Source organism: Meriones unguiculatus, chromosome 17, assembly GCF_030254825.1.
Source record: "Meriones unguiculatus strain TT.TT164.6M chromosome 17, Bangor_MerUng_6.1, whole genome shotgun sequence".
Classification (NCBI taxonomy): domain Eukaryota; kingdom Metazoa; phylum Chordata; class Mammalia; order Rodentia; family Muridae; genus Meriones; species Meriones unguiculatus.
Window position 1 is genome coordinate 64,321,305 of NC_083364.1, and position 13,124 is coordinate 64,334,428.

The 13,124-nt window shown below is 35.4% G+C and overlaps 1 protein-coding gene across 3 annotated transcripts in view; it reads right to left on the minus strand.

The window, feature by feature from the left end:
- Positions 1–1,783: 1,783 nt before the first annotated feature.
- Arl13b (ADP ribosylation factor like GTPase 13B) overlaps positions 1,784–13,124 on the minus strand; it is a 66,791-nt gene continuing 55,450 nt past the window's right edge. For 2 of the 3 annotated variants that reach the window (XM_060370612.1, XM_060370610.1), the window contains exons 7-10: positions 11,745–11,967; positions 10,587–10,703; positions 9,618–9,686; positions 1,784–3,603 (exon numbers count right to left, since the gene is read on the minus strand). In XM_060370612.1, the coding sequence (XP_060226595.1) occupies positions 3,527–3,603; positions 9,618–9,686; positions 10,587–10,703; positions 11,745–11,967 (486 nt within the window). In that variant the 3' untranslated portion in view covers positions 1,784–3,526. The remainder of the gene's footprint in view (positions 3,604–9,617; positions 9,687–10,586; positions 10,704–11,744; positions 11,968–13,124) is intronic. The other variant, XM_060370611.1, reaches the window with a different exon arrangement.

The following is a 13,124-nucleotide window of genomic DNA, read 5'->3' on the forward strand; positions in this document are numbered from 1 at the left end:
CAGTGTTTGAAATGGACACACCAAGACATACTAGGAGCAACAGAGTAGTGAAACAGTAAACTGGCAGTAAAGTAAGAAGTTTTGGAATCTTGCTGGCACTTTAGCCTTATGCTTCCAGCCTTGAGAATTGGAAGAAAACAGCTGTTCTGTCCACTAAGATGCTGGTGCTTACTTATGCTAACCCTAGCCAGCTAACAGTAACAGGTACAGGAGAATATACAAATGTTCTCTCATAAAACAAAAATTTGGAACTCACTAACTCACCTGTGTCATAGTTTCCTCATCATCAGTACATAAAATGAATTTACAACTGATGATTTATATCCTACTTACCCTTTAATTACAAAGCTGACCCACTAATTAACAAAAATCCCATTTCTCCTTTCCTACTTTTTTTTTTCCCTCTGGAAAACAAGCTTCTACACCTCTGTTTCTGCAAAACAACAATATTTTTACTATTTTCATCTTCTCTACCATACTTTTAAGATCTGGATTTGTTCTTTGGATCAGATAATACGTGTACTTCTCAATAGATGAGTATCAGCAAAACCTCGCTTATAAAGTATCCTCTATTCAGACAAAAACAGATATTAAAAGCCAAGGATAATAAGATGTATAAGCTATAGCTGTATTTACACAAGCAGTTTCAACTCTTTAAAAGATGGGTTTGTTTACTTTGGATGGGAGGAAATGAATGCCCTGTGTAAAATGGCACACAACTCTGAGCATCAAATTAAAATATTTTTTTAATTATTCATGTGTGTGTGTGTGTGTGTGTGTGCATGTGCGTGACAATGCAGAAGCTCTCAGAAGCTTAAGATCCACAGCCAGTAATGAGCTGTCTGACACTGGATTCTGAGACCAGCACATGTTCTTTACCTCTGAGCCACCACTCAGACCCCAAAATATTTTCATAGTTTGAGACCAGTGTTTTCTATAAATGAACTTTCCTAGACTATACAGAGTAAATTCTAAACTCAGTAAAATAGCATTTAATTTTCTGCTCAAAGAAAATGTGGCTTGGGGCTGGAGAGACCTGCTCTTGCATAGTTTCTGGGTTGGGTGCAAGTGCTCACAGCAGTTCAAGACCATCTGTAATTCTAATTCCAAGGGATCTGGGGGTGAAGAAAAAGAAAGAAAACAGCACTTAAATAATTCATAAAAATTATAAATTTGCTTCCCTCAGTATAAAAAAGTAGGGAAATTCAGTTAGCACTGTTGAAAGTTCAATTAGTACTTCATTACATACAATATCATATATGTAATATATACATATGGATTACCCAGTAGGAGTACATGAAATTTTCTTGTAAGTAAGTTACAATCTATCTTTTGGGCAGTAGAGTTGACAAAACATTGAGAGCAGTAACATTAAAAAGAAATCAATGTTTTTTTTCTCTCACATCTTTTAAATCGTTTTCATATAAAACAAAAAAAGTACATATAATTCAATCTACCAATTTACCTCTTTCCACAGTAATAAGGCCCCCAAAATTCTGATTAGCTAAAGAAAACCATTTAAAAATAAAAAATAAAGAGAAATGTTATATTGTTGTTAATTATTTTTATTGTGTGAAATGTTATAATTCATGATGAATAAGAATGAAAATGTATAATATAACAAAATAAGCACTGAAGTGTTAAAATCCAACAGGATTTACAAAACATCTTCTAAAGGATTTTTACAGTGTCTTAAAAAACATATTAATTTTTGAGAGTGCCATAGAAAACATCAACTCCAGTTTATGTTACATTCAATTTCAAAATCATTTTTATGAAAGAGTAATTACTGTACTTTACAGTAAACACTGGTAGGGAGCAAGAATTTTTTAAAAAATCTTTATCTTCAAACCTGATGAATGTTAAAAGACAGCTAATGTGCAAGTTTAATTTTAAAAGAGAATTTAAATATTATAAAACAAACCAAAAAGATGAGCACTTTTCCCTCTAATATCCAGGTCAGAATTTACATTCTGTCTTCTTGTGATTCTCCTCATTTCTGAGCTATCTACTAATGCTGCATATGGGGTTTGCATAGAAATAAAAAATGCTTTTTCCTCAGCATGCGAGGTAGGTACCATGCACAAACTCACAGAAATTCTACCAGTGCTGACTAGCATCATGTGACATGACTGATCTAGATCCAGTGAGCTAAAATCTGAACACAATGCATTATAAATATTTAAAAGGCAAATAATGGTGTCATTATTTCGATGGACTTCCACTCAGAAAACGGTATGTTTATTGCCAGGATATGGTACCAATCCTAACAAGGTTATGGAATTGTTCTTTTTTATCTTCACCTTGACTCACCTGAATTTTACATTATGAATCCATTACTAACAACATCTCTAGCAGTTTTCGTAAAGGATAGATGGACAAAGAGAGAGCCTTATGAATGGCACTCAAGGGCAAAACACGTGCTATCATTTTACATTAAGTCATGTTTGTTAGAACTGGTTCTTTATGAAAGGACTTGAGCCAACGTTTTCATTCAAAAGGCTTATTTGCTGTAAAACTGAAATCTCTAGACTTGCAGTAGCCTTTACAATCTTTTTACCTTTAATTTCAAGGCATGGAAGAAGTGAAACAACCCGAACGAGTCAATGGAGCTGCTAACAACAAAAGCATGGCAGAGGGCACCTGAGCTTTGAGAGTATCCAGTTGTTTAGAATTTTGAATAATGTCTCATAGGTCACATTTTTACTAATCTAAACAGATTTAGCAATTTTTTTTAAAAGGTATTTCACATCATAACATTTACTGAGATCATGACCAAGGAAAACAAACAGACACAACAGAACAGAATTCTCTCCTTGGGTACCATTTTCAAATCATATAATTTGGTAGAATAAAGATCTGAGAACTTGTTTTTTACAGCAGTAACTACTTTAAAATTATGTTAAATAGGGTGTACATTTTAAGAACAATATCACAAAACATTCCTCAAGCCCTTTAAACACATCCTGCTTGAACATTTTATGTTTGTCAGGTAAATCAACTTCCTATCCAGACAGTTTAAACAAAGCATCTGTAGAAAAGTGCGCAGTCAATAGAATAGCAAACTTAAACAAAAGTTTTAGAAAAAAATATAAAAATAGTTAAAATTTGGGTTATAAATTCCCAGGAATTCCCCTTCCATGTACATGTACCTTATAAAATATGTTTAATGCATAGAAATGCAGACTATTAAATAATCAGGTATGTAGAGTCCATTGGCTCAATTTCTGAGGAGGTTTTTCTTCAGGAGTATGTCCAGGAGTAGGGACGTGTAAACCAATGAGTCAATACTATGACATGCTAACTTTGCCAAATGCTCTTGTCAGCTACTGGTCATTCTGTTTCCTTTATGCTTTAACCACAGCACATGGAGAAGTAAATCATCAGGTCAAGTTCTTGGGTATTCTTTCCTCCCTGAAATCATTAGTTGTCTTGCCCCAGTCATCAGCGTTCAGGGCTTTTCTGCTTTGGGGAAAGGTCTCAGTTCACCTTGTTGATATTAAAAAGAAGACCCCATCTGACTTGGTTATGAAATCATGTCCTGAACGTCACCATTAGGCCTCTGTCGAAGAGCCAGGGGAGGCAGCGGCTTCCCATAGAAATCTGTGTAAAGAAGGGAAATGGAAGGCATCAAACAATGTGGTAATCAAGTTTCTTGATGCTAATTGTTTTCCAATAAACAGCTTTAAAAGATTAAGATGTAGGTAATTCTCAAGTGAGTAGATACAGAATACAGAAACAAACAAAAATCCAAGAAAATTTGAACTAATTTAAAACATAACAACCAGGGTAAATTTTAAATGCTTGGTAAAATGTTGTACTAAACAGACATACTTGTAGTTTTTTGTTGTTGTTTTGTTTTTTAAATACACACTCACATTAGGAAACACATATAAAATACTGAGAATCTACACTCCCTGCTGCTAAGGACCTATCAGTCACTATCTGTACATACCAGATTTCTTTCTAGTGGTCATTATGTCTAGGCATTTTAGGAGAAGCACACTGTCTCCCTATACCTAATGTTTCTACAATTCTGTGGCTTGGTAACTATATTGTATGAAATAGTCTTTCCTTTTGAGTATGGGAACAGAATCCAGAGCTTTATGCATACTGGCAAGCACTCTCTTATTGAGCCATATTCCTAGGCACTCACCTTTCCATTTATAATACATTTGTATTCTTTTATATATATCACATTTCTTTATTTTGATGTTTGTGTATGAACAACTTATGGGAATTGATTCTCTCCTTCAACTGTGTTGATCCTGGGAATCAAACTCAGGGCTTCAGGCTTGGCAGTATAAAGTAACTTTACCAGCTAAGAAAACTCAATAGCCAAAATTTCTATTTCTTACTTTGCCGCAAGTTATATTATAAACCTAATGCCACATGTAAGTAATCATAAATCATTTTCCATATAATACCTTATAATTATTTTAGAAGCACAGCTGTTTAAGAACACTTAAATATGTGTATATATGTATATATATATGTAAATATGTGTATATACATGTATATATGTATAAATGTACTGGCGAAGTTATTTTCAAAGCAAGTGTAAATTTCAAACAAAAATTAAGTTGCCAAGATGCCTTAACAATTATTAATGTAATTGTATAAACATAACTTAAAGGTATAGGTTTTAAAACCAGGTAGACCTCTGTTCAAATCTTGATTCTGCAGTTTAGAAGTACAAATGCTTCAGCTCTTACCTAAGGCATGTTTGCTGCCATAATAAAAGGCAGTTTAAAAGAACGGAAATTTCCAAGCACAATGGCAGGTACTTCTTACTTGCAGTTATGTTATGATGAAAATTAAAAGATATATCCAATTATGAATTTTAAGATATTTTTATTAAAAGACCAAATGTATGTACATAAAATGTCTTTTTTTTTTCTTCCAAGAAATTACTATACTTTTGTAGGGGGCTTTGTATCACTTCATTATAGGAAACTGAAATGTTCCATATGATAGAGGGTTTAAGTTTCCTAAACATTTTCATAGTGGTTATCAAACATTTTATGATATAATTTGGAGAGCAGTAAAAGGATACACAAAGTTTTATCACCCTTCATAATCTTAAGCTTTGGCAATAATCTTTAATTTATAATAGCCGGTATTTTTGTTCAACAGAAATTCTGATTTATTTCTCATATATAGCACATTGATGAAATTGAGAGTATTCACAAAAATAAATACAGATTCTCATTTTATGTCTCTTTGAATGCCTCTGTCCTACCTGTTATACAGAGAAAGCTTTGTAAGTGATACAAGTGATTTAAAAAAAAAAATCAAGCTGTTACCAAAGTAAATGCCTGTAATCGAAGTAAGCTGCCTTCAATGTGATTGTGGCAATCATTGTTCAAGTCAGTAAAGTTGAGCTCAAAAACCATGTGCAGTTGGTTTTTAATTATCCACCAAATATATAATGTGTATCTGTCATCAGACTTTTGCCCATATAATGGGAAAAATGTATTCCAAGTTAATAAAAAGAAGAAGGATTGGGGAGATGGCTCTGAGGCTCAGATCATTAGCTGCTCTTCCAAAGTACTTGGGTTCAGTTCCCAGCAACCATAAAATGGCTCACATACACATCTGTAACTGCAATTCCAGGGGATCGTATGCCCTCTTCTGAACACCACAGGAACACACATGGTGCATAGACATCCTTGCAGTTAAAATACTCATACACAAAGTAATTATTTAAAAATTTCATCTCTAACACTATGTCCATATATTAAATAAATATTAGAGCTTGAAGATTTGCTAATAGTTAGCTCTTATATTTTAACTATACAGGAAAGACCTTCACCATTTAGATCAAGATCAACACCAGAATTTCATTTTCAATTTTTTCTGTAATTTAAATTTCTCCTCTTATCTTCTACATAGCTTTATGCCTTCAAACTATTTTTTTCCAAACAAACTACTGTCCTTTTCTACCAGTTTTTGTTGTTTTTTTATCTTCCTTTTTCACACAGACTCTCATGTAGCAAGGCTAGCTTGAAACCCCTGAACTTAAGCCTTCAATGGTGCTAAGATTTCACAGGTATACTTACTTTGGATCCTGTTTCTGTTGGCTCTTCTTATTCTTTGAATCCCTAGCTCTTATGCCATGTTCCATAACTGCCCATGGAGTTTCTGAATGTTATTCCAAGTCTTCACTAAGAAATATATTGTCGTAGATACCATAGTATATTGGACGATTATGTTTTCTATTAAATTAGGTAAAGTGTATATCTTATTCGTCTTGATGTGACAAATTTTGGCTGGTGTTTAATATAAATTGTGTGCTATTATTGTTTGGGTCTGAACCGATCACCCCAGGCCCATATGTTTCCATACATTTATTCACTACAAATGGTAGTGCTGCCATTTTGAAGGCTATGAAACCTACAGAAAATTAATAACAAAGGAATGGAGTCCTTGCTGCAATGAATATGATTATGTAGTACTTAGAGCTGTTTTTCAGAATTAATGTAGAAGAGTCTGGAGCTATTGGCTAGAGAAGCTCTAGAATGCTGTAAATAAAGATCAATGGAAATTCTGCTGGACTTCTGCAAGGTCACACCAACAGAAAAGGCTGTAGGCATGAGGGCTCAGATGGGAACAAGGACTCTACTAGGATTGGGTAGAGGCCAATTCACATCACACTATGCAAAGAATTTGACCATATCCTAGTCATCCTGAACTCAAAAGTACTAGACTATTGTATTTGGTATTTAACATTCAGGCTGTGGCATTCAGGTATATATATATTCCAGCTAGTCTATACTGAGAACAGAGAGCAAAAAGTAGAGCAGAAAAATAGAAGCAGCAGCTTGGCCTGGAAAAGGAGAGGAGTGCATTTAACACAGAGCACGTGCAGACACTGTAGGCCTGGTTACTAAAGGATTAGGACCGTGAAAGAGAAGCTACTCACTTCATACATTGCACTACAGCAACAGAAAAAGTAATCTGAAGCCTATAGCTCCAGAGAAGGTTCTGGAGTATAAAAGTACAAACTCATTAGAAAGACTTTCATTTGCAAAGACAAAGCAGAAAAGGTGAGCAGCTGGACAGAGAGTCACCTACAGAAACATTCTGTAGCCATGCGGAGACATTCAGAGTGCTACGGCCAAAGCCCATCAAAGTCCAGCTGTATCTTCAGCTGGCAGCAGTAGGGCTACTGTCCATGCAGTAGGGATTTTGAAGGCATACAGAATGGAAGAGTTAAAGAAGCATGGAAACATCTGAGTTGTAGAGAACAGGCTGAGGCAAGGGCATGTTTAGCAATGGCAGGTTTCCTGACGGTATGAACCATGAAGCCATGAAGGTGAAGCCCAGGCGGCTACGCTGGAAACACCAGAACACAGGATGTCTGTCAAAGAAAACTGCAGGCCCTGTGGACCTAACTCAAAGAGAAAGCCACATGAGCTGCAAATGGCAGAGCCACAGTTCCAGGTAGGGCAAGACCACTGGAGCTGACATGATACCACTGTGTGACTTATAAGCTGTACATGTAACTGCAGCATTTTATATTTGCCCTGCTAGGCTTTGGTCTTGCTTCAGATCCATCCTTCCTTGCTATTCTGTTCCTCCTTAGAAGAGAATGTTTATTCTGTGCCATTTTATACTGGAAGTATTTAACTTTTATTTTTTATTTTAGGGGGTTCACAATTCAGAAAAAAACTCTGAACTTTGGAATTTTGATTAATGTTAAGACTACAGGGACTGTTCAAGGGAATGTTTTTGCTCTAGGAGATGGACATGAAATAACAGGGTACAAAAGTAGAAGGTCATGTTTTGATTCAGAACTGTCCCTACATGTGTATGTGTGTAAGTATGTGGACCCTGCCAGTGGCACTGTTTTAGCACCACCAGGGGATGGAGGAGGACCCCAGGGGTAGCTTCTGAAGGGCGCCCTGCTCTGCTTCTAGATGGAGCCCTCCCTGCTTTCTGTCTGCTGTCATATCATCCAGTTGCCACTAGAAGCCTCAGCTCCAGTCATTCTGCCATGGCTGGCCTGCTGTGATGGAAAAAACATCCTTCAAGAAGCCATGAACCAAGATAGTTTTCTGATAGTAAGCTGTTCCATATGGTATTCTGTCATAGTACTGTGAATCACAACTAGGACAGGTTTTTTTTTTTTTTTCAATGCAGTTTATTCAGGAACCTTGAACAATCATCTGACCCTGGGGAAAGCCAGCCCACAGCTTAAATAGCCTGTGGGTAGCCAACCCCAGCGTGCCACGTGGGCAATGCAGATAGGTCCACATACATGGAAGCAAGCCAGATCCTCAGCCTTAGCCAAATGTGGAGTTGTTTGTGACACAGAGCACTCACCATCAGGAAGGTGGAAGGCGGAAACCAGCTCCATCTTTAAGGCACAGCATTCCGCAGCTCTCTACAGTTCCCCCTTTTTGTTTTAGACGCATCAGGCAAGAGTAGAGGTCTGATCTCTGATATTAGAAATAAATTGGGACTTTGTACTGATGTTCATTTAGGTGTCATCCACCCAAAGAGCATCAGACCCGTCTGATACCTTTTTCTCAGAGGCGGGACCTGGGGCATCAACCCGCATGCAATCAGACATGCTCTTCTCTGGGTCCAAAGTGGCTGACCCTGAGTGCAGTGCTTAGCTTCGCATCCTGAGCATAACATTTTAGCATTTTATGGTAGCCAACCACTAGGACAGGTTCTTAATAATTGAATTCAGTAAGAGAAAATATTGGTCTTGTGAGAAATTATTTTTCTATATATGAATATGTGTACAGATAAATGGGCACATTCTAATACTATTTTCTAATGCTGAATATGTAAATTGATAATGTATTTTAATATAAATAAAGTCAGGTTATATAATAAAATAGAATCACATCTATTATCAATTAAAATACTACAGTGTAAAAATCAGTAAATAAAATAGAAATAGGTTAAGTGTAGTGGGTACTGTTAATGAACTAGTTTATGGAGCTTTAATTAGATTTACTCTTTCACATTCTAGATACAATATAGAAACCTAGATTTCTGGTCAAAATTGTTATTTGCCTGTGAGTCCTAACTATCTTTTCCTTGGTTTTATTTCTTGGAGTTCTAATACAACGCACTGGCTGTATTATAACTATGACAATTTCATCAAGAAAAAGTATTTTCTTGACTCAATAAAGCCTTCGAGAGAATTTCTGTTTAGCCTAGTTTTATTTGGTTTACTAATGTGACTTCTCATTTACACATTGTGTTGCTATAGACTTCATTTTAATATTTAGTACAGTGTATTATGAGCAGAGAAAACATGTTCATTATCAGAGTGTACTGAACACAGGAACAGCACGATTATTTCTAGCACAGTAAATAAAACAGCAATAGTTCAGTCTTCAGTTGCTGGGAAACTTGAAAAAACACAAGAATGAGTCTTCATATATTTGTATTGAGATAAAAAAATCATATAGTGGTAAGGTGCATTTAAAAATTAAAAAATAAAGTAAAATGAAAGCTAAAAGTATAATGAAAAAAGATGGTAGTAGATCTGATAGCTACTAAAAATAAAATAATGAAAATTTGAAGTAATAAGATAAAGAAAAGTGGATGTAATATGCACAGATGATACTTGCAAACTGATCCTTTTGCATTACCATTGTGACGTGTTTCACCAAGAGGCTCAAGTTTTGGAAGTCTAGTGACTCTGGGGGTTCCCCAGCCAACTAAAGGGAAAGAAAACATTTAGAAGCTCTGTTAAATGAATACTTTTAAGGGCCTTTACGAGGATTCCTCCCTTGAAAGAAAATGCATTTACCATTTCACGTCATTTTGACACAATTCTGTCATAGGGACACAATTCTGAACAGCCATGTACACATTTTCAACTGTCTTCCATTCACCATGTTACGATAGGATGCTAACATCTGCTTTAGCTCTTAACATAATTTTAATCAAAAATTCACACCTCTTGTCACCATCACAAATAAGCTTCTGGCTACCTTTTCTAATGCCTACCAGAAGCTTAAAGTATCGTTTTGTTAAAAAGAATACTAGAAATGAATCTTATCAAAGTTCATAATCAAAAATACTCCCATTTAAAGCTTCGACAGCAAGGCTACAAGGGAATTATGAGTGCATGTATAGCTGACACATACTTACCAGTAAGTATAAGGTGTGGGACACTCTGCTCAGTACTTACAGTTTTTTTTGTAGCTGTGTCCCACAGCTTTACATGTATTAGTCCCTGTAACATATTAGGGGGTGGGTATGCATGCTGCATTTATATTGAGAAAAATCACATATTTATATAGCTTTTAGGAAGAAATGATTAAAGACCCAGCATTTAAAAATCTCAGTCCTGTTGCCAATCGATTAAACTTCAATTCTCTTCAAACAGAATATGATCATATTCGAGTAATTATTGTGTAAAGTTATGTCAGTACATTTTACTGTTTCATTCTTAAAACACCGAAATGTTTACAGATTTTGCATCACACAGACATTAAAGATTTTTTTCCAACAAACTAACAAGATAGTGAAAACTATCTAATTTCTTCTTCCTTTTTTCCCTAAAATGCCTAAAGCAGTGTTTCTACATCCAACATCAATATCAATTTACTCACCAGGAGGGGGAGGTGGGGGTGGCGTGGGACTCTTAGGAGCGGATTCATCTGTATTGACCGGTTCTACCCGATGACTCCTTTTCATTCTTAGTTTCTTAGTTTTCTTTTTACTGATATCTATAAGAATATGCATATGAAACTTTATATCATGAAAAAGTAAACTTCTATAATATAAAAACAGAGTAAAATGAGAGTATTGCTACTATTTCCATAATAACTGCTTGTATTCAACTTTGAGAATTACTATCCACAACCAAAAATGAACTTACATATATTAAGAATACACTTTAGATGGAGGACAGAATAAGTATATGATTACTATAAAACATAGCCAAAAGACTATTTTCAATTTTGAAAAAGGTCTTTATTTCCAAAATTAACTATCATTTTTTTTCAAACTCAGAGTTATTTTAAACAACTCTAATTGTCTAAGAGTAGGAGTTTCCCTAGAACTCAAAAGGCCTGCAAAAAGGGAAGAGACGGTTACTCTCCTCAAGATAGATATGTAGAGTGATTGATTCTAAGGACAAATCTCTAAAAATAACCATTTGAAATATGAGTAAGAGCCCAATCAAATCTAAACACATTACTCATTAAAATAATCCCTAGACAAGATATGTCCAATATAAATATATATAACTAGCATCACATTAGTAGACCTAGAAGAATCTATTATTCCAAACAAACAAACAACAACAAAAAACAGAAACTGTACAGATTCTCACAAAAACACATATCAGCATTTTAAGGCTCTCTATATTAATGTGTAAATTTTAATGGTATAAAGCTATAATTGTACAGTATATTAAACAAATTTAGAACAAAGTTATAAAAATATTTTGACAAAAACTTCTGAACTCCTAAAATTTATTTTATCTGTTTAAATATACAAGCCAACATAATATTTTGTAAAATAAAAACTATCTGTAAGATAATATAACCAATATTGGTAAAACCTACAAAGCTATAGAAAATACAAATATATCGAGAAAATAATTTTTCTTAAAATGAACAAATATGATATGAATCATCACTTCATGTAGAATCAAAACAGAGTAAGTATTATGCTACAGAACCATTTTTTTGAACATGATAAAAGTGAAATAAGGTATAAATTGTCTTTCCATAAGGAAAGTCTGAAATGATGAGATTTAGCACCTGATTCTGAGGCTCGCTGGTCCAGCTCATCTTCATTGTCCAGTTGCTGTGACAGCGCCTCCCTGTAACTTTCTACCACTCCACTGTCCTTGTTTCCACAGCAGTCGCCAGCCTGGCCCTGAGACGCTACTTGCTCAGGCTCCACTTTATGTTCTGGGAGGCACACATCACTGTCTTTCTCTGCAATCTGCTTCTTTTTCTCTTGTTCTTGATTTTTTTCATTCTGACAAAATGAAATACATTTGGATCATTTCAAGGAAGCAATCAAGTAAGAGCATTGGTGAGTTAATGTCACTGTGAGATGCACAATGAATTGTGAATATAATAATTAAAACACACTAATTGCTAAATATTTACTACAAACAAAGGTGTAAAGAAAAAATATTACCAGTAGATTCATAATCTAGAAATGACCATTTTCCATTTATAATCTTTATGAGATGTTTTTTCAGCCTCTCCTACACATTTGTAGACACATACCACAACAAATATACATGAAAGATACTCTGTCTGTATACATGTTGTAGTATGTGTCTACAAGTGTTTTTTTCTATGTTAATAAAATAGCACCTAAAAACCAGTAAACATTGTATTAGCTCATATTATTTCTGTCAACTGAAAGTGAGCCTGAAGCAAAATTTGGCTAGAGTGGATGGCTAATGAGATACAGATATGCCACATCTCCATATCGCCCAGCACTTATGTTAGAGGCACATTCCTCCTTCTCCAGATTTTACATGGTTCTATAGATCTAAACTCAGGTCCTCATGCCAGTGGATAAGGTAATTTATCCACTGAACTCTCTCTTCCTAATCCTCCAGCTACATTAACATTTTATTTTATTTTATTTTTAAATTTTTTTCTTTTACTTTTTTAAAGAATTCTTTATTAATTACATTTTATTCACTTTGTATCCCCCTGCGGTTCCCTCCCTCCTCCTGTCCCAATCCCTCCCTTCCTCCACCCTCTGCAGGCATGCCCCTCCCCAAGTCCACTGATAGGGGAGGTCTTCTTTTCCTTCCTTCTGATCCTGTTCAATTAGGTCTCATCAGGAGTGGCTGCATTGTCTTCTTCTGTGGCCTAGTAATGCTGCTTCCCCCTCAGGGGGAAGTAATTAAAGAGCAGGCCAATCAGTTCATGTCAGAGACAGTCCCTGTTCCTATCACAATGGAACCCACTTGGATACTGAACTGCCATGGGCTACATCTGTGCAGGGGTTCTAGGTTATCTCCATGCATGGTCCTTGGTTGGAGTATCAGTCTCAGGAAAGACCCCTGTGCTCAGATTTTTTGGTTCTGTTGCTCTCCTTGTGGAGTTCCTGTCCTCTCCAGATCTTACTGTTTCCCATTTCTTTCATAAGATTCCTTGCACTCTGCCCAA